The following is a 22,931-nucleotide window of genomic DNA, read 5'->3' as shown; positions in this document are numbered from 1 at the left end:
GTACCAATTTATTCCTCCAAACAAAAGATGACATAAACAATGATAATGCACCAAATTTGGAAGCTAAATTGTCAGAACAACTTGACTTTTTATCTTGGGATTAAATGGACAATAACATTGTGTCTTACTATTCATGTGTTAATTGTGTTAGTTGTGCTTTTCTTCATGGAGATGTTATTGCTTTGTCTGGAATGTTTCACAGTATGGCATTAAACCTTTCTATCTTTATGGAGACCAAACCAAACCAAGTTACAGGTCTGATCTGTGGAGAGGCAACCCCGCTCACAGTCAGAGGTATCAGCCTGTTTTTCTAGGTATTTTTGAGCTATAAAACCACCTGTAATTGAACAAGCAAGTGACAGACCCTCAGCCACAATGTTAAACATCTCATAGTTACATTTTTTATTTTACTTTTTAAATGTGTTCATGTACTTTGGTATATGTGTATTTATTTAGTGTCATATGGTAATCTTATTTTTTCATCATCTCATCTTTTAAATTCATTTTTTTAGTTTGTTTGTTAATAATAATACCATTTATTTATGTATTTTTGTATGCATTTATTTGGCATCATATACAAGGTAATCTTATTTTTTTTTTCATCTTTTTACTGCATATTTCAATTGAATTCAATTACTAGCCTTGTGAGACTAGTTTATCATGTGTGGCCCTGATAGTTCAAAGTCTAGGGCTCAAAGAAAAGCCGAGACTAACTCGCTGATAGATCACATAACTGTAGGTCATGACTTTATGCATTCTCCTCATTGTATTGAAATGCAAGCATCTCCACTTAGCCACTTCTTGACAGAGGATCCTGTACTGCGTGGGAGGAGTGTCAACTGCAGTAATTGCGGCCGTGTACAAGAGACATATGTACCACAGCACTGGTTCGTTAGGCTCATACCTTATGTTGTTATCATTTCATCCAAGTCCATTTCTGAGACTTTAACTTCTCAAGTGTAGAAGACTGAAATATACTGTATCACCTAATTACTTTTCTGATTAAAAGAACAGAATAGGTGGCCTGCAACAAAATATTATAATTTAACCATCCTACTTGCTATTATCAATAATCCATGTTATAATCTTGTTACCTCATCAAAAACATACCTGGAGGTGTGTTTTGTTTCATTCAAACATGTTTAGGTAATCCTTTATAATTATTCTAAGCTCAAAATGCTCCGTTCTACCTCGTGATGTCATGTAGTGGTAGTTTTCAAGTTCACAGCTGCCTTTCACTTCACTAGAGATTGGTAAATCCAGGTCTGAAATTATCCAGATTATTCTAGTGAAGGTATATGGAGTTTAAAAACACAGTGGAGCGCTTCTTGTATTATCACATGATCACAAGGTGGAGCAGAGTGTTTTTTTTAGTTTGAGAAAAGACCACTGCTTAAATATGCAGGGTTTGTGTGTTCACCGTCATTGAATGAAACTAAATGTAACTCCGGGTATGTTTTTGATGAGGAAATATTATAAAGACAGCACAATATGGGCCTTTTAAGTAAATTACTACTACATCACATATAGCTACCACTATGTTTACTACTACTGCTACTGCTACTACTTTTGCTTCTGATATAGTGCTACTATAACTGCAGTTACTATAACAAAAAAAAAAAAAAACTACTACTACTACTACTGATACAATGTTTTCCAAATAGTAAATTATACACAGACTAAATAAGCACATCTCCCGTCCATTAGACTCACACTTCATATTGTCATTTAATTCAATAGAGCAGCTCCACATCTTCACACCTTTAGCTTTGCATGGGCCCATATTTGAGCTGTTACTTTGTAGTGTGAAATTGGGTGTCATTCAGGTCTGGACACAGTCTTCCTGCCAATTAAACTCAAGGACTCTTCTCTGCTCCTCCTTTTGTTGTAACCACCTCCTGACTAATATCTCACAAATGAAATTAAAATATGGAATGGTGGAGGCTTTCTATGGTTGTATCTTTGCACCTCCATTTCACAGGTTCTAGTGTGATTCTGTCGTGTTTGCTTTGGCTGACGCTAACTTAATTGAATAGAAAGGAGGTATTTTCAACGATATTAGCTGGACTTTTCTCATAATATGAAGGGGAGAAAATGAAAATCAGCCATAGTCCGATGAGAGCAAGGGCCTGTCAGTCATAGAGTCCATTAACTGTTTACAGAAGTGAGAGCTGAACTGTGCATGCATTATTTAGGCCTGGAACCAGGGAGAGTTATCCGCCCAGCAACAAAGAGCGTTCACTACTCCGCCATGAATCTTCATCCAAGGGCTTCTCAGCTCTTATACAGTATTTATGGATGGCTCAGATAGGCCTAGAGTTTAGTTCACACTTGGTTCTGGTTTAGTCCTATTCATACTTGCAGCTGAAATTATTACCTTCTCTGCGGGTGTGATACTAACTGTAAGCACAGCTCTGTCTGGGGCTTGTTAGCCTTTAATTAGAGTTTTAACACAATCCCAGAGCTGATTTAGTTGGAACTACAACAGGTGAGCTGATTTGTGCTGTTAAACATGTCTCTCCTAAATAACATTACACTCTCACCTTTTTTATAGTAAATCAAACACCTAAACAGGAGCATGAACCTTTGTTTTGATCCGAGTTTTCAAACACTCTTAAAAATTTCTTGACAGTTTTTGTGATTTTGTGCATTGTGTCACTATGGTACACCATGTACATGTAGAACACCCCCAACACGATGTCACTGCAAAGTATCAATAGGCCAGTCCAGATGGTGTATTTGGTTCTAATTTGAGCTTTATTCCTTAAGTTGATCCTTTGTTAGTCCATCTTGGTCTAGTCCTGGTTTAGTCCCATTTGTGATGTAGTGAATGTACAAGTGTGGCTTAGACTAAGGGTCTCAATCTCGTGGCCTAGGAGTCAAAGTTAAATGTCAGTATGTCAGTACTAATGTAGGCCCCCCTACTGCGGGCCACACTGACACTAAACTTTGACATCAAGTTGGAGGACAGACGAAACAGCAGAGCAGCGCCCCAGCAGATTCACAACAGCAGATATGCCCACCTTACATCCCAAACTCAACTTTCTGTTTATATGTGTACACGTGCACATATGACGGCACTGAAGAACCAAAACAACTCGCACGTGCTTGTGCATGTACTTCCGCTTGCGCCCTGTACTTTTTCGCTCCCGCAGCCAGGGTATCAGGGCAAAAAGTATTACAGGCTTTGCCTACAGCATGAGGGAGGTGCTGACAAGAGTCCCTCGTTCATAAGTATGGGACATTTGGGGGTGATAAGTACTAAAAAAGTCAATGACAGCCTGTTTACTTACTCAATGCAGCCCCTTCTCTAGGCGTAATTGGCTGGCAACATGAAGGCTATGGTCTGTCCTGCAAAAATCCAACTACTTCGTGAGCACAATGAATAGAGCACACTGTGGGGCAGACACAGAGGCACTCAGGATGTGTTTTCTTGTGCCATCCGGATGCCCTCCCACGCACTCGCGCCATGCTGGCACACCCCTCCTCTTGCCCGCTCCCTGTATCGGCTCAGCGCTGCTACAGTTTAGTTTGATCTGGATCTTTATGGGAAGTGGGAAACACGAGGAGCGAGCAGGAGACACAGAGCTGGAGACACAGGGAGCGAGCGGGAGACACAGGGACAATGGCACGCTTTAATTATCAGCTTTTCAGGAAGTTCACTGGGACCATGTGCTTTTTTGAGCTCACAAATCTTTGTGAAAAGCTTTTCTTCACCATGAACTTTAAGTTAGTACAGGTCCAGACTCACTGATGAAATTCTGCAAGATATACAGAGGATCTCATTTGTTTCCTCCTCCAAGCCAAATATGTCTCAGTAAGAGGGAGTGCATGACAACATGACGACTTAAAAGTTATGGTAAGGTTAAAGTACACTTTATTGTCCCCGTAGGGAACAATCTTGTAGTGAGGCTCCCACAGACCCATCTCCAGATCTTGACCAGGCTTGGTCAGGACTCCTTCAGCTGGAGTTTATGTTAGCGTATGGACTAAAACAAGTTATAGTTTAGGCTAAGGTTACAAACTGTGTGTCTCCATGGAGATGTTAATGCTTTGGTTTAAATTGTCCACAGTATGATATTAAATTTATCTGTCTTACATTTATTCAACTGCAGATGTTATTTATCACTCAAAAATAACAAAAAACATCCATTCTTATTGTGAGTCACCTCTCCACAAATCAATTTGGCTTGCAAATCTCCATGGAGATTCATAAGGTTATGGCCATACTGTGGAACATTCTAGGCCATGTCTCCATGGAGACAATCAGTTAATGAACCCCCCAACAAACAAGTTAGTGCACCAAGGTTAGGCAAGTAGTAACTATGATAAAGGTTAGGATCAGTTCCATGAAAGGAATGCAAGTCAATGCAATTTCACCAAGAAGCATGGAAACCCAAAACACGTCTATGAGTGCAAGTGTGAAGTGTGGAGTCCTGGTTTAGTACTGATTTGGTCCTGGTTTATTGCCATATAAATCCTTATTTAAACCAGATTTAGTCTAAAATTAAGAGCTTGAGTCCTGGTTTAGAACTCATTAAATGGGTCAGTGCTAGATGAATTGCCTGCACTTTTAGTATGGAATAAAAGGGAAACACTAACATGGTGCAAACACTTAGAGCAGAAGAGAAAGAGGAAACAGGATCTATGATGAGGTGTCCCAGATGAGGAGGGGTGAGGGGTGTACACAAAATGCCTTGGGACAGAATACATTTTTAACACAAGAGATCCACAAAATCTGTTCTTTTTATGAGCGAATGCTAAAATAATAAGCCACAAAGAGACAGCTAATAATTATTTGCTCCAAGACTGAAAGAATGGATTACATGGATTATAATTACTTGTTTATACATGTTTACAGTCAATATTAGTTTTTCATTTAGAGCTGAATTACTTGACTTGGTCCGTCTAGCTGGCTTAGTAATAGTTCAAATGTAAGTATTCTTATATTGACCTATAGTATTGCCCAAAGTTTAGTCAAGGCTTACTCCGGATTTTGTTTCAACTAATGTTTAAGTAGCAATTTGGACATTATGTACAACATGTGCTTGCTGAAGACAACAATAATGGTAAAAGTGACTATGTTATAACCTTGAACTATGCACTTTGAACTTTGAATAAGCGTCATGTGTCATCTGTAATGATTGTCTATTGCAGGGGTGTCCAGACTTTTTTCATCAAGGGCCACATATCTAAACACAGATGAAGCAGAGGGCCGATCGAGGGCTGTAGACTGGTGCTCAGTACAGTGAATAATTGAAATATGTGCATGTTTAAGATGTTAGAATGAGCTTTATTCATACTCAGATTATTAAAACCACACACTACATATGAAATATAAGCTTTATTAAGGTAGATTTTCAAAAAACTTGCAGTAAAAAGTTAATTTTTTATTGATTGCAAGGTAATTTGGGCCAATTCATCTGGAAGCCTGAGGGCCAAGAAAAATTTGTCTGAGGGCCGCATTTGGCCCACGGGCGTAGTTTGGACATGCCTGGTCTATTGTTTGTTCATGTGGTAGTTTTTTAATCACTCATGGTGTGACTTTGAGCTTTTTGCACATGATTTTCCAATGTCGGTTTTAACTACAAATGGCAAATAAACTTAACCTTCACCTAATCCACTAACAATAGCTCTTGGGCCCGCATGTGTCTCTACTTAAAAAGTTAATATTGACAGATGACTGGGATCTGCCTGTTCCTGACCATTTCCCAATTGACTGTCTGTACTTCCAGATAATGCTCCTCTTTCCTTTATATATTGGACTATAACTTTTAAAGTGCCTATGACAGGTTAGACTCATTTCACTAAAACACAGTTAACATCATTAGATTAAAAGGTGCACTGCAGACCATTTCTGGTGGAGGGTCCGCCACCTGCGTGTCTCCATGGAAATATTATTGTTTTGTCTCGAATGTTCCACAGTATAGATTAAACCAACTATAATGTTAACAAGTGCCAAAACCTGTCTAATCAACACAGTAGTTATGATTATACTACAGTAAAAATAAATTACAACACCATGTAATTTCCTGTGCTTATGACAACTCATTACTACTACTCCTTTTATTTTATATATATTTTTTAACTTTTTTTTTTTCTACTTTTTTTTCCATAAACTGCCACTTGATCGATGTAAAACACTGATAAATATTTAGCACAGGCATAATTCCACCAAAGTCATAATTAGAAAAACACAAAAACGTATAATATACACTTTAAAGCAGGCAATAGACAATGCTTTTTTCTCTGAGTACATCCCCTATGCAGAGAAGCCTTTTGGTTTGGTTGCTGGCCCATAGGCACTTTGCTGGGAACCGCGTGAAAAGCTTTGAAAGGTGAATATAGATGAATAATTAATGCATTTGACTTGGGAGAACAATAGTATGGAATAAAAGGGAAACACTAACATGGTGCACACAGTTAGAGCAGAAGAAGAGAAAGAGGAAGCAGGATCTACGAGGGGTGAGGGGGGTGAGGAAGGGGTATCCGAAATGCCTTGGGACAGAATACATTTTTAACACAAGAGATGTATCCACAAAATCTGTTCTTTTTACGAGCGAATGTTAAAGTGAAAATAATCAAACCAGTCACGAAAAGACAACCAATGTACTATTTGTTCCAAGCCGGACAAAATGGATTGGGATGAGTTGAGAACTACAATTTAAGAAGTACTAATTCATTAACTATACACTAGGGGGCAGATGACTATGTAACCATGGCAAATAAAAAAAAAATAGACACGATGATAGTAATTATAGTATTGAGAAAAGAATACATGAAAAGGCTGAAAACAACTAGTGTTTTTGCATACGTTGAATGCTATTTTTGATTATGATATTTTTACTACAGCTACTACTACATGCAGTAATATTAACTGTATTGCACTTTGTGTGGATAGAACTAATGAAGTAATGTCCTAATTATATGTAGGTAGCAATTGACAAATTCAAGTGTGAAGTGAATGTCTATACTGTCAATATTTTATTTTAGTTTTAGTTGTTGTTGTAGTTTTAGTTGTTGTAGTAGTTTTAGTTGTAGTAGTTTTAGTTGTTGTAGTTTTAGATGTAGTAGTAGTTTTAGTTTTTGTTGTAGTTTTAGTTGTTGTAGTTTTAGATGTTGTAGTAGTTTTAGTTTTTGTTGTAGTTTTAAATGTTGTATTAGTTTTATTTTTTGTTGTAGTTTTAGTTGTTGTAATAGTTTTAGTTGTAGTAGTTTTAGTTGCTGTAGTAGTTTTAGATTTTGTAGTAGTTTTAGTGTTTGTTGAAGTTTTTGTTGTTGCAGTAGTTTTAGATGTTGTATTAGTTTTATTTTTTGTTGTAGTTTTAGTTGTAATAGTTTTAGTTGTTGTAGTAGTTTTAGTTGTTGTAGTAGTTTTAGTTGTTTTAGTTAGTTTTAGTTTTTTGTTTGTAGTTTTAGTATTTGTTGTTTTTAGTAGTTTTTGTTGTAGTTTTAGTTGTTTTAGTTGTTGTAGTAGTTTTAGTTTTTGTTGTAGTTTTAGATGTTGTATTAGTTTTATTTTTTGTTGTAGTTTTAGTTGTTGTAATAGTTTTAGTTGTTGTAATAGTTTTAGTTGTTGTAGTAGTTTTAGTTGTTGTAGTAGTTTGTAGTTGTTGTTGTAGTTGTAGTAGTTGTAGTTGTTGTGGTTGTAGTTGTTGTTGTTTTTATATATATGTGCTCAACACAACCTTATGCAATAGAAGGTTTTTATTGTACTTAATTGGTACCATTTTCATTGTTTTTGTCTGTTTAACTGTGAGAAAGAAAACCACTTATTTCACCCTCCAGTCCCTGTGTAAAGTAACAGGCAGACAATGGAAAAAACAAAAAAAACATGTTTGTCGTTTTGAATTTCAGAATACATATTTGTTCTAACAGCAGCCCGCCAATACAACACAGATCCACAGTTGGTGATCCCTTTTCCACGCTTAGAAACTTTGGCGTGCTCAGAGATATCTTGAAAAATCCTCTTTCTCTTCAAAACTGGATAAAAACCCATCTGTCACAAACACCCACATGCTCGCCACCTTTTTTTTTTTTCTCTCCTCCGATATAACCCTGATAGCGAGAAGCGACTCAAATGCAGACACCAAAACTCAATAACATCTGTGTAATCTTCTGTCAAACAATGTGTATAGAGCTCACTGCTGCTGCTCCGAAAGCTCAGGGACACGGACAATATCAAGGTCTCTATAGTCCCTCAAGCGCTTTCTGTGTCTGGAACAACCAACGCAACAGCTCCTACTCTGTAATCCTTTAACTCACAAAATCCTTGACATTTTTGGCTGATTTCCAGATTACTAATTTGTCACGGCCAAGTGTGTAATTTCAATGAGGATTTGTTTTGCAGTTTGGAAGCTTTGTCGAGGAGAAGGGATCAAGTATGTTAATGTAATTTGCAGAAAAAACAAGTGGGAGAAAAGTTGTGTAAAGCTTTGTAGTATTTTTCATTCTTTTGGGGTTTTTTGCGTGTGTTTGTGTGCGATTCAGAAAAGTGAATAACAAACGCGCCTTACCTGTGTCTGGTGTCACGGTTCCTGATAATGTTCCATGAAGGAGCATTAAAAGAGAAGAGAGAGAGACGTTTACAATTCAAACCACAGACATGATTTCATAGCGTGTAATAAGTCTGTTTTCTCCTTATAAACTCAGGTTAGCTTTGATTGAGACAGCTGCACAGGTTCAGATTAAATATTAAACACAAACAGGATGCTCTAGGCCATTGTCATACCCAAAGGATCCCAGTATGAAATATGGTCCCAAGTTCTGTTTCTGTCTAAGGAGAAAATATTCAGAGGTACAAATAATTTAACATTCTTAATACCTATTTCATGTTGTAGAACTTAGTACTTGAAGCAGCCTGAGATTGTAAAGAGAAGAAGACTCTGGTTGTCCAAGTTAGAGGTTTATCTACTATATAGTGTGGGACCTCGATATATATGAACACTCAAACACATTGTGGAAGTATTGTCCATTCTTCCAGTGCTTATGTTGTAGGGAGTATTATACCCTCTGATGACCAAATAACAAGTACTGAACCAACTGGTCCTTGGTACAGATGTGCAATTTCTACGTCATTACTGAAGTGGCACTGATTGTCTCTGCATATTTTTTTTAAGTACTTCTTGCTACTGCTGCTGACTTACTATGACATCTAAGTGTTGGTATGTTTGATGTGTGTATTATTGTTAAAAAAAATACTACTACTACTACTACTACTACTAGTGTTGCTAATACAGTCATTGTCATTATTAGTTTGTATGACCATAAACAAAAGCAAAAAAAAAAAATCCTTATATTTTTTCTCATTCTTATTTTGCTTATTTGGATTTTTTTAAATTATACTTCTAATTATACTTTAATTATACTTCTGTGCCTTCTTTATCGTTATTATTATTAGTTTGTACAACCATAGTATGACATTTAATTTACTATATGTAAATATTTGTAAAGTTCCGTGATCAATATACATAAGAAACCACATCTTTTTTGAAACTATGCCATGAAAAGGGACGGGTTAATATAAGTTTTTTCTTCTTCCCTGTCCTTTTGAGGTATGTGTATTTTTATTTTTTTCCCTCTTGGCAAAAACTCGAAATAAATAACAAATCAATCAATCAATGCATCTGATACAACACACGTCCTATTTATACTGCTACCAAAAAAATATTTCCACTGCTACCACCATTGGTAGTTCTCTCATATCTCGTAAGTATACTGAAATATTGTTAATATGTACTACCCCCATTACCACTATCATCACTGATATAATTACACTACTACTACTATTGTTCCTACTACTACTGCTACTATTTTTTACTACATGCTAGTGCTACTATTATTATCTTGACTATATCTATTCCAAAGTTTAAAAAATAATAACAAGTAGTACTATTGCTCTGACTGTACATTGAAATATCTTGTGTTTACTTTAAAGTGAGAAAGTAAATTACAGGACTAAAAATATCCGGTTTCTTCCACCTCGAGAATATTCGTCAAACAGACACTAATAACAGAAAATGAAAGTGTAACGTTACATAAGGGGGAAGATTTCACAGGACAAATGACTGTGCTGAGATTCTACGCTTGAGAAAATACTGAAAATAGCGAGAATGTAGCGCCTGCAGCCCTGTAGATACCATCGTCATAATCCACCGAAAATATCTTTGTCACTGAGTCCTCCTCTCATCCCAAAGACGTATTACAGACCCACAAACATCACAACACTGACTTCAAACAGATCAAACTGCAGATTATGCCACACTAACCCATATAAGGCACTCTCATTTAGGTTCCATTGTTAACAGGTCAGTCTGCAGTTCACTCTTATTTAAACATGTATTGGAGATCTGAAGACTTGTTTCTACCAAAGTGTTGTACAGACAGAAGTTGGATAAAGTCACTAATGCCAAAAGGGTTTAATCTGTGTTGTTAATCGGAGTTTATTTGAAAGCTCAAAGTTCTGAGTGTGTTGTGAACATTGCAATAGTGGCAGTGCTTTTGTAATCTGTGGGTAGAATGATAAGTAATCTACTTATTACAAGCAAAATTATTGAGAAGAGAAAATTCATAACTTTCTCATTAAAGCGTGGTTTGTCTGTGTAGAAACAGCTCTGCAACAAAATCATTTTTTTGTTTGTTTTTTTAATTATTTCCTTGATTGAAAAGCATTGCATTGCAAAATTTTAATTTATGACTCAACACTGTGAATCACCAAATGTATTATGGATTAAGAGTTGTATTATAAAAGTTAGACCTCTTGCTAAATCAGTGGCATTTTCTATCTGTAAATTTCAGTTATAGGTGATGCATTACGTATTTATTTAAAGGTGAATTGGGTAACTTTTCTGGTGGAGGGTCCATCAAATTAAACCTTTCTGAGACGAAACAAGACCAAGTTGCAGGTCAGATCTGTGGAGACGCGACCCTGTTCACAGACTGTCTGTTTTTCTATTTATGAGATACAAAACCACTTGCAAGTTAATACATGTAAGGTAGAGCTGTTTAATGTCATACTATGGAACTTTTTAGGCAGAGCAATGACATCTATGGAGAAAAACATTTGACAAGCCCTTCACCGTAAAAGTTACAGAATGTATCTTTAACACTGGAAGAATGGTAATACTTTGTGGTGGTGGTAGTGACCCACACATCGTATAAACCAGGCTTACAAAAACCTGACCCTAGCTCACTTTAAACCCCAACTCACTTAAGCTCCAGTATGGTGCGTGTGTATCCATCTGGGTGGACCCTCCTGATGAAGTTAAAGTCCCCTACATAGAGGGATCCGTCGGGGCCGCTGGCGAGCGCCACGGGGGCGAACAGCATCATGTCCCTCGCGGCGCCGCTGCAGCTGGGCCCACACGGGACGCTGCGGTAGAAGCCGTTGCCCATGACGCTACTGATGACAGGGGGCTGCTGGGACAGGAAGACATTTTCCCCGTTTCCTTTGTGGAGGATTCCTGCAGAGGAGGAAGGCATTAAGATTAAACGCTGGAGGTGCGCTGTGTTTGAAATGTCACTGATCTTTGAACATAAATAAAGCTGGATCCAATTTAAAGCAATTCAATTTGTGCTTCTGAAAATAAGGGCATGTTTTTACTGCTTTGTTGTTGACCCTGTGGGGGCTCTCCACTATTGCAGCCTTCTTAAGGTTCATTAAGATTTTATAACACACCTTAGGAATTTCATATTTCATCTCTCGCCGAAATGGAATCACCGGGAACACCGTGCATCCGGGGTTATGGAGAAAGTACATTAGAGACGACCTGGTGTGTCTAAATGTAGTGACAGAGACAGTCCCATTCCAAGGTCATTTTTTAGGTATCACATCTCGGAGAATGAGGGAACACGCAGAGAGGACGGTGCCAAGGAAGTAATTACTGCAGTGAGCGCACAATGCCGGCTAATGTGCTACAGCTATTTTCCATTACTGTCAGTGGGGTCTATTGTTTCCTTATTGTGTGGCTCACTGCTGAGAGGAGGAGGTAAGGGATGGGATTTAGTGCAGTAATAATGCTGTGTGCAGATACACACCACTGCGCAGGTTCAGGGCGTGGTGCCTGTCCAGAGACCAGCCTCCCAGGTTTGAAGGCACCAGTTCAAATCCCTGCATCAGAGCTGTCCTCCTCTCCCACTGGATCGCCCCGGGACATGACTCAAACTCATAGCCCACTGCCACTGGAAGAAAAGAAAAAAATCCACATGGTTAAAGGTCTTATATTACTAATCCAAATCTTATATTAAGCAAAAATGATTGTTTTAGCCATGTTAGAATGTTGTTAACTCCTCAAAAACATGCCTGGTGTTGTGTTTTGTTTCAGTCACACACGTCTAAATGCATTATTAGTCTGTCTACATCCCCAAAGGTTTAAAGTTTAAACAAGCAATATGGATTGTGTTCATGACAAATTACAAATTAAAATTTTCATCACAACCTGACAGTAAAGGCAACATATATAAAATATCCTTTTATGAGTTTATAGCCATGTCTTACTCAAAGTTGTATGTCAATTATTTTATGCATGTTTGAGTAATGTTGTATTATCACTTATCCCTGTCCACTTCTATGTTCTTACTTCTTGCCAAATTCATTGTTTTTATTGTTTTTTTGACCAATAATCACAATGCTTTTTAGTGAAGATTTTATATTATTTATATATGTACATAAAAGGCAAAAAAAGTCACCGCAGTTTATCACCGGTAAAACACACACATGAAAATCTGCCTCTTGCTATAGTGAAACTGAACTATGAAGAGGTGGGCTCTCTCAAAATCACCATCCATGTCGCCATGTTCTTGATATTACAGTAAAATAAATAAAGCCATTAACAAGATTACGATGGTTACAGTTGTTGAAAGTTTAGAGAGAATGAAAGCTGATTTTAATTATTATTTTGAGTGAAGCACAGCGCTATTTTTTGGCTAAATCCACCGTACATCATTTCCCATGTGATAAAACCCCATTGCGTTGAGCAGTAATTTGGGTGAATGGCCTGTAGTTCCCGTCACAAGTGGAGGCGTAATCAGAGGGGGCTGTCTTCATGAAGCAGGCCTAGCATTAGCCGTTTGGCCTCTCCGTTCTAATGATACACCACAGTTCTCCCGCCACAAAATAGCAACCCTGAGCTTTTTCCGGCTCGGTCATATTATGTTTCCTGGATCATTTACAGCAGCACGTCCTGCTTGATTACAAGAAGTGACATGTTTAAACAAAAATTTTAATGAACACAAATGCTGCAGATCACATATTAATCTACTCACAAATAAAATTTTTTGGTTACAGCTTGTTTATAGTAGATTGGACATGCACATGGAAACACCTAGTACTTTTATTTGCAGTAGTATAACATTTGCAGTATTTTTTCCACAATTTTTGCTAATTTGCATATATATTAGAGATGCACCGATCCGATACTGATATTGGATGTCGGTGCAGATACTGAAAAGTTGGATGGATCGGATATTCGCTTCCAAATACTGGTTCAGCCTGCTTAGACATCTACATTTATGTAATAAGAATATTTACTGGTCATAGTTGGCCCAGAATGTCTCAGAATGTTTGAGCTTTTATATCTACAAAGCTGTTCTGTAGATGCTTGAGAGACAAATCACAGCTACATAACACATTCGGATCAGCTTTGCTTTACTTTATTTTTGTGTTAAGGAAATAAATGCAGTTTTCAGTCTGGCAAATATCTGGTATTGTAAGATACTTAAAGCTATAGCATCAGAATCGATATCGGAACTGAAAAAGCTTGGTGCATCCCTATAAGGTCAAACATCAATTTTCAGTCATGATTTCTTTTTTTCTAATTGGCATAAAATACATGAGAGTTAAATTCTTCTTCTTTCTTTTTTTTTTTTTTTTTTAAATTGCACCTAATACAGAGTATCCACAGGTTTGACTACCCCAAATTTAAGTCTTTTTAAAGACCTTTTTAAGACCACATAAATGAAAATTAAGACCAACATCACACCCATTATGCGGGTGAAAAACACCTGATCCAATTCTAATAATGACCAACCAACTACAGTACTATATCTAGAATCTAAGAGCCACTGTGGAATAAACCTACACTTCCCCATGATCCATCCAACATCTTCCTGCGCTGTACTGATTGTTTACTCATTACCGTCGGCGCTAGAAACCAAAGTATTGTGTGCTCATACTCCAAATTAGACATTCATTCATGTTACGAGATTTCATGTTTTTTTATTCCTCACTCCATTTAACATTGAAGTTGAGTAAACAAAAAAATAGGCTAATGAAATTTAAGACCTTTGTGAAAGAAATAAGACTTGGACAACATAATTTAAGACTTTTTAAGGCCTTAATTTAGGAACATGAAATTTAAGACCTTTTAAAGACTTTTAAGACCCCGCGGCTACCCTGCAATAAGATGTTCAAAATGCAGCTTTGCAAAGACAAAATTATCAGCAAAACTTTTCTTCTTAGTTTTCATGCAATTCCCACACCATCACTATCTGTATGTAGGTTCCTTGTGCAAATCAAGCTGTCAAATCATACATCAATAAATTTTACTTTCATTTTCATCTGCAGTGAGTGTATATGAGGGGATGTTATGCTAAAACCTTTTTGAGCTTTCTACTGTTGGTATAATGTTGTTCCCTTATCTATACATTCATGAAGTGGTTTTCTGTATCATTCATTCATGTCTGTCATCTTCCTCTCTCCCAGACACTATTCGAACCAAACTAATTTTGTCCTAGGCTCCACCCACAAGCCTTCGTAACCAAGGCTACACTCAGAACTCCTTAGAAAAAATGTGAATATAGCATTTTCAAACCAACAAATGGTACCATCATGATCTAAATATGTTAAATGTTAGTAATTAATACCCCATAGAAATGTAGTAGCCCCTCTTTATGTAAAAAACATGTGACTTCAGCACCTCTTATGTAATACCAATCTATTTATAATGATAACTTTAGCAAATTAAAAGCATTAGTGCACATTACACAGACTTATTCCCTTTGAATTATTATTTTTAGATAAATTATTACTCATTGTAAAGTTCTTAAAGTCACTGGAGAAAAGCTTCTGTGGACTTTGTAATTAAATCAGCATGAGATCAGTGAGGTTAACTCCAGCTCATAACATAACTTTGTCTAACAGAGACTCAAGCGAAAAGAACAGGTTGAATACAATGGTAAGTGACACCAGCCTTGTCTAAAACCTGTCAATCATCTGTATCAGCCATCTCTATCTCTTCCTTTTTCTCTCTCTCTTTCTTTTCAATCTCTATCTCTCTGTCTCTCTCTATGACAGCTCCACTGTAACTGTACAAGCCTGCGATCTAAGGAAACCGGGGATCAAATAAGTCAGCAAAAAAGAGAACGTGAAAAAAGAAGATGGTGGAGGTGCAGACTTTGTACTGGGGGAGAATCCTTTAAACAGAATTGCTCTGAGGGAGCACAGGGCCAACCTAAATCTTCAGCTTAATGCGTAAAATCGATAAAAGTGATCGGGCAGGAAAATAATAGGCAATTTGGTGTCATGGAGATTTAAAAGGAGAAATAAGACTCAGTGTTGGACAAAAGCTTTAAGAACTTAATTTAGGAGCTCTCACTGTGAAGTTTGGTTATAGATCTATAGGATAAACAATAAGAATAATGTTGTAATGTAGGTATGTTCTTATGATGAAGCTTAAATGTGCACTGTCCCACATTTCTGGTGGAGGGTCCGCAACCTGCTTGTCTCCTTGGAGATATTATTGCTTTGCCTGGAATGTTCCGTGGTATGACATTAAACATTTCTGTCTACCATTTATACATTATGTATCTATTGTTCAAAAATACAACAGTTCTTTGTCCCCACCACCATCAGGCTCTATAACCTCATAACCCCCATCTGTCACCCTGCAGCAACAGCACTTCATGCACACAGACTTTGCATGTCTTTTATTGCCTTTTATTCATCTTTTATTTATCTGTTTTAGAGTGTATTTAGAGTCTATCTAATTCCTTCTGTGAATAGCGGTGATTCTCCACAGATCTGAACTGTAATGTAGTGTAGTGCCGTAATCTGCTTGTCTCCCTCGTGATCGATGTTATGCATCCTCTGGAACATTCTAGACCAGTGGTTTTCAATAGGTGAGGCCCGCCTCCCCTGGGGGGCGCCAAAGAGCCACTGGGGAGGCGGGACACATGTGGACTAAACCACGACTAAAACAGGACTAAACCAGAACTGAACTAGGGCCGAGTGTCGGTACGGGCCCGGAGGTGCACCTGTGTAGGTGTCGGGTGACCGCAGGCGAAAGGACCAGCGCAGAGCTCCACACTCCACAGAGCTAAGCGCAGCCATCACCCGACCGCACTTTGTGGACACCCTGCTCTTCGGGCTTGGGCTTCTCCCTCTCTCTAAAGTCCAAGATTAGTCCTGGTTTAGACCTGGTTTAGACCTGGTTTAGACCTGGTTTAGTCCTGGTTTAGACCTGGTTTAGTCCTGGTTTAGACTGTCTTTACCTACTCTAAGGGAGGCACACATTCACCCAATTTGTTTGAAAACACCTGTTCTAGACAAAGCAATAATATTTCCATGGGGACAAAAAGGTGGCGAACTCTCCACTAGAAATGTTACGCAGTGCACCTTTAAATAGTCAATATACAAACAAGATGCAACGTTCAGTGTAACGTTTAGCTTCACAGACATTCTTATCACCTTTTGCTGCAGTATGTCAGTATGTAACATTTTCCACTGCCTGCTTGTCTCCATGGAGATGTTATTACTTTGCCCGCAGGGTTCCCCAGTATGGTATTAAACATATCTATCTTACTATCTATGTTCATTTCAGACAAACAAACCAACCAACAAAAGGAAGAAAAAGAAGGAGATGACATGGAGACCAGCATGTGGCAAACTCTCCACCAAAGAAGTGATATATTGTACCTAGAAATATAGGTGATGACCCTACATATTAAAACACTACATTGCACACACTACACACAAATACTACAAAAACACAGCTACACTACATACACATACATAAATTCAGGCCTGGGGTCCAAATTTGGCCCACGATACAATTATATTTGGCCCGCGGAATCATATCAAATATATATTAGAGTTGGCAGGCCGTCTACAGATAGGCTATAGAAATATTATTTAAAATTTTGTCATTATTTTATATTATGCTAGTTCAGAATTCAATGTTTAAGCAAAACCATTATTAAACATTTATTTTAATAACAAAATGTTTAAGATTACATATCTCGAAAGAAGAGAAAGCATACAGATGTTCTTGAAATTTTTCTATAAATATTTAGTTTGGCCCACGACTTAGTTCCAGTTTTTAATTTTGGCCCTCTGTGAATTTGAGTGGGACAACCCTGTGCTAGTATATTGCCATATTAACAGTGTTGGGAGTAACATGCATTGCTTTTTGCTGTAACACAGTAATGTTCGGCATTACAGAGAAAAAAAAAATAAATATTTTCCTCGGTACAAATGTCAGTAGCGTGTTACACTGCTTTTTTAACCTGGATTGAAATGGTGGGTTTTTCATTTTTCTTCATACAAATTCGAAAAAATCACCGCGATATCAGCAGCAGTGAAATGGCGAAGACGCGCCTGCGTAGACTGTCAGGTAACCGCAGGCGAAAGGACTGGAGCAGAACTCCGTGCTCCATGGGACTAAACGCAGCTGATGCCCGATCGTGCCTTGCAGACATCCTGTTCCACGGGCTCGGTTCTCTCAGGGGCGGTCCTAGATTCCAAGTTCTACACCAAGATTAGTCCTGGTTTAGTCCTAGTTTAGTTCTGGTTTAGACCTAGTTTAGACCTAGTTTAGTCCTGGTTTAGGCCTGGGTTCAGTCCTGGTTTTAAACCTAGTTTAGTCCTGGTTTAGTCCTGGTTTATTCCTCCTGGTTTCAGTTCTCAGTTCAGTCCATATACGGCGCAAAAGTTAAGCATTTTATTTTTGCTGTTATTTTGGTGAGAGTAACTTAAAAATAATGCAATAGTAATGTAATGCCTTACATTTTAAATGCAGTAATATTGTAATGTAACGAATTACATTGAAATGATAGTAACAAGTCATAAATAACACATTACAGTTTTGAAGTAACTTGCACAGCAGTGCATATTAATAGCATTCTTCTTAAAATTAAATTCAATAAAATATACAGTAAAAGCACATGTACTTCAAAACATACTTCCTTTACTAGAACCCCATCTCCCTGAGGCTACAGCCTGGTGTTTATGAAGGGCAGGACCAGTGATGCCTTACGGTCAAATATATTTAGAAAAACAGTGAAAACCTGTCACCACGTTCGTCTTATTTGACCCTTGAAGTCACTTTGAAGAAGCAGCTCCATGACCTGAAAACCAATTCATGCTTTAAAGGTTGCCGCAAATATACCCACTCAATAGGGACATCCTTACATTATATTTTCATAAAAGAAAATACTTTTGGGACGAAACGGGCAAAGCAATCTCAAAGGGAAAAAGCACAACTGAATACGATATGGTTTGAAGAGACAGGCTCACAAACAATAAAGACGCGCACGGTGGCAGTTGAAACGCACATTCAATATCTTACACAGCTTTCATTCGTCTTTGCTACCGCCCCGGGCTATGTGTGAACAGTGCTCGATCCGCCTCTCTCCTCTACCTGCCAGTGTCACTGCCCAACAAAACTCAAGGAAACTACAGAGAAGGAGGGATCACAGGGGTACATGGGGAAAGCAGAGCAGAGGGGAGAGATCATAAGATATAACAGGCAGCGAAGAAGGAGAGGACACTAGAGGACGGGACAGACGCAGCGCTATGGGAAGACTGAGGAGCGGAGGTTGAGTTTAGCAAATCAGGTAAATAAAAGCAGAGGAGAGACCAAGCCAAGAGCGGGCGAAAAGATCAGAGCCAGCAGATGAAATCGCTCAGATAGATAAGACACAATGGAAGGCATGGATCAGCAAAAAGCTATAGAAGAGACTAGTGCATTAGAGTGGGTGCAGGTCTGGTCCCGGTACTTAAGAGGGGCGGGGGTGGAGGATGGCTATAGGCAGTGTGAGGGTTCCTTCTTCAAAATAATAGTTTAGAGTTATCTTCCTGTCCCTGAACTGTTTGCTGTTAAAGTCAAGAGACAGGTGAGTGATGGATAAACATTCACTTTGTCTGATAGGGGGTTGGTGAGAGGTTCAAAATAAAGGTCTGTCTATTTTAGAGATACTTTGAAGGACCAATAATTCACATATTAAATTACACTACTAATTTTCATGAAAGCAAAGAGTCATTATATTTAAAATGTTACTAAACTTTGCAAAAAAAAAACAAAAAAAAAAACACTGTCATCATTCAATCAATCAAACTTTATTTCTATAGCACCTTCCAACGACCAAAGCCAACCAAAGTGCTGTACAACATAAAAACAAGATAAAAACCAATAAATATCATACAAATAGGTCAACAAAGCACATTACACCATTAAAATAAAGAAAGTGTCACAGGGCCACTAAGTGTTAAAAGCCATTCTAAATAAGTAGGTTTTAAGTTTGGCTTTAAACAGAGGCAGGCCAGGGATGGGCCGTAACTCAATGGGCAAAGAGCTTCAGAGTTTTTGACCGGCCACGGCAAAAGAACGGTCGCCCCACTGTTTGCACCGGGACCAGAGGACCTCCAGCAGATGTTGCCCAGCAGATCGTAGAGCTCTGCTGGGTTGGTGAGGGGTCAAAATCTTACACAAGTAGGAAGGTGCAAGACCATTGAATGCATTAAAAACTAACATCAACATTTTAAAATGAATTCTGAACTGGACAGGGGTGATGTGGTCATGTTTCCGACTGTTAGTAAACAGGCGAGCAGCAGCAAACGGTGAAGACCAGCTTGATTAATCCCCACATAGAGTGCATTACAGTGTCTCTTCCAAATTTCACATTTCACTCTGTGTACTCCTACTTAAAATATTTGGCTATCACCAGAAATAGCATATGAGAAAACACAGACTAAACTAGTGTATAAGGATGTGTGATGTGTCACTTGCACACACACCTCAACAGAATTAGGGCAAAACAGGGACTAAATCTGATATTAAAACTGGATTCGACGGGACTAAATCAGGATTTAGATTGGATTTGACAGGACTAAATCAGGACTAAAAGTGGACTAATGTGAAATGTGTGAAATGTGTGTATGCATGTGTGTATCCTAGAGGAACTAAAACCCGTCTATTTATGGACTAAACAAAGGTTAAACAGGATCGGGACCAGCCACAATTGTAAAGTACTAAACTAAACATTTGACTGTGACTAAACCCTGTATAATAGTGTGTCTATCATTGAATGAATAAAGTAAAAACTCAAGAAGCTGATGATCCACCAAGACCGTGGACACCAGAGTATGTAGTTAAAGGCCATGCGCATCTACTATTTGTCATCTTTGAAGGTACGCTCTTTTTAAAAACCTTGTAAGATATAATTATGTAAGCAGGGTTTTGAAGAGTAATCATAAATTCTCCCCAAAGGGATTTTTAAACTTGCAATCTAGGAAACTCCATTCAAGCAGAGTTAAACTGGTGTGTCAATATTTATTTTGTCAGAATAAAAGAAACATTTTGTTTTCATCTCTTCATCTCATTACATGCCAAAAATGACCGTGTTTTTTATCCAGTTTGACCATGAGGCCTGAAAACCCTGGATAGTTTCCGGTTACTGACAGGACTGTTGGTTACAAAATGAAATGAAATGAAAATTTTAAAGCGTGGACATGTTTATACTTTTGAGTGTCCGCATCTCACATATAAACTCTGCTTATTACCACTCTGGGCTCTGAAATACTGCCCACTCCACTTTACATTAAAGAGGTTGCTCCTGTTTATCAAAGTGGGCACATCCTCTTCACTGTGGCTATAAAGACAGCACAGCAGGATGTCTGAAATTGTATGTTCCAAAGTCATTATGAAGTCTTTTTTTTCCAATGAGACCACTTAAAAAAGTAACAAAAAGTGAAATTCATAAAAGCAGGGTTTGAGAAGTGAGTGGTGTGGGCTATAATTAATTATCCCATCCTATTGTTCATCAGGAGTCTGTACAATTGGTTGATTACTTACAGTATAATATGTCTATAAGTGCCTCTTAAGTGCAGCGTTCACACATTGATTAACATGATTAGAACAGCTTAATGCGCATATAAAAAACACATACGCTTTGCATTTGAATAGGCCCATTTGCTTTGACGAACCCGCGCTGTCATCCCCGTGAAAAGATGCTCTGCTTTCAACTTCAGACATTTCTAAATCCTCCTACTTTTTTCCAAGAATAAATACAAGATAGAAAGATCTCGTCTGGCAACTCCACTTTCTCCAAGCAGCCCTAAAGTGTAAAAGGAACACATTTCTCACAAAAGTAAATAGCATATTCTAATTAGAAAGTATTGGAGGTGCTAAACAGGCGGCAGATGGTTAGCCGGTGCTTCGTTCCTGCTTATCTAGCTAAGTGAGAAAGCTAATAAAAGGTAATTCCCCAGACAGAGAAGTTATTTGTTTAAGTCACTGTTCTTATCCCTGATATAAATTACACGGTGGGGACAAAAGCTGGTAATAAATGTATCAAATCCCACCAGGAAAAAAGGCTTAATGAAGTTGCATTTTCCTAAATAAGCAAAAGAAGAATTAGCTGCAGAGTTATCCGCTTTACATCCTGTCAATCAAAACACAGGCGACACTTCCTGGGGTTTATGACACAGCTTGTTTCCAGAGCCTGTATAAAGAAGAGGGCTAAGGGAGTGTGACGTCACTTATAGCGTTCGGATCCCGTCAAATGAAGTTATAGGAGCGAGTTTCATGATTAGAATAGGAATTGATTTAAGGACGATATAGCAAAAATAAAACCGGAGCGGGTTAATACAAACATTTTAACCAAAATGAGGGACCTGACAGCAGCAGTTACAGAGAGATGGGTGACATTTCTCAATACAAAGTGAGTTGGAGCCAGAGCTAGCAGGTCCATTATTACTCTATGTATATTTGAGTCCTCCTCGTAGGAAACTTAGGTTATATACCCACATTCACATTCATAAAACACATTCACCAAGACAGGGAGGCAACGCCGGGTGAATTACTCCACGATCTGCCAGTGGATTGTGGACGCCTGGGCTAAGGGATCAGTCTCAAATATCGTCAGTTTGTTTCACTTAAAGCGCCGTATAATCTGTTGCACCTTATATACAAGAATAGACAAGAGAATTCAACATTATTGATATTGTGCCTTATAATTAAAACGTATAATTAAAATGGTAATAATAAAAAAACAATACATTTCATAAGTACTTGTATTTTTTTGCTTGTTTGTTTTTGGGACCAATTTGCTTGCGGCCTGACTTGCCATCTTCTCCCTTCTGAGCTGTCATGTGACAATGGAACAAAACTAATCGAACGCCATCTCCCCACGCACTAAAAAGAAACATTATAGATACTATTAGTTTTAACTCATAATAGCATTAAAATAAAAATACAATCACACATTCATTTGTGCTGAGCAAACAAATTTAGGAATCAATAAATTCTATTATATTAGGTCCTTATGCGCTGCAGATTTTTTTAATGACAGTAATGAAACTGATACCGTTGCTACTTTTTGAAACTGCGTAATAACGTAATAATACCGTATTACCGCCCAAACCTAGTCCATTTATATATACAGTCTATGCTTGTTGCTCAAATTGTATATGGAAGTTCATTCTACATTTATTGGTACTGTTTATTATCAAATACATATTTATTTTAATCTGAGTGCATTTCAGTTCATTTTTGCAAAGGAGAATAAAAAAAATAAAAAAATTAATAAATAAATCTTTGTTTCTGACTAGTTGATATTTGTTCAAATTGTCTGGCTTAATTGCACCCAGATGTGATTGCTACATTAACTAAATGTCAAATCAATCTGCAATGTTTTCTAACTAGGATTTTACAAAT

General features: G+C 37.8%; 1 protein-coding gene across 1 annotated transcript in view; it reads right to left on the bottom strand.

The window, feature by feature from the left end:
• The window catches only part of tenm1 (teneurin transmembrane protein 1), a 514,380-nt gene that overhangs the window by 122,209 nt on the left and 369,240 nt on the right, over positions 1-22,931 (bottom strand). Inside the window, 3 exon segments of the mRNA XM_055159441.1 lie at positions 8,517-8,537; positions 11,210-11,462; positions 12,037-12,180. Coding sequence (XP_055015416.1) covers positions 8,517-8,537; positions 11,210-11,462; positions 12,037-12,180 — 418 coding nt within the window.

Source organism: Boleophthalmus pectinirostris, unplaced genomic scaffold (genome assembly GCF_026225935.1).
Source record: "Boleophthalmus pectinirostris isolate CB_2022bp ecotype Guang Dong unplaced genomic scaffold, ASM2622593v1 HiC_scaffold_23, whole genome shotgun sequence".
Lineage (NCBI taxonomy): Eukaryota > Metazoa > Chordata > Actinopteri > Gobiiformes > Gobiidae > Boleophthalmus > Boleophthalmus pectinirostris.
Note: the sequence above shows the minus strand (reverse complement) of the source record. Positions and strands in the feature narration are given on the sequence as shown.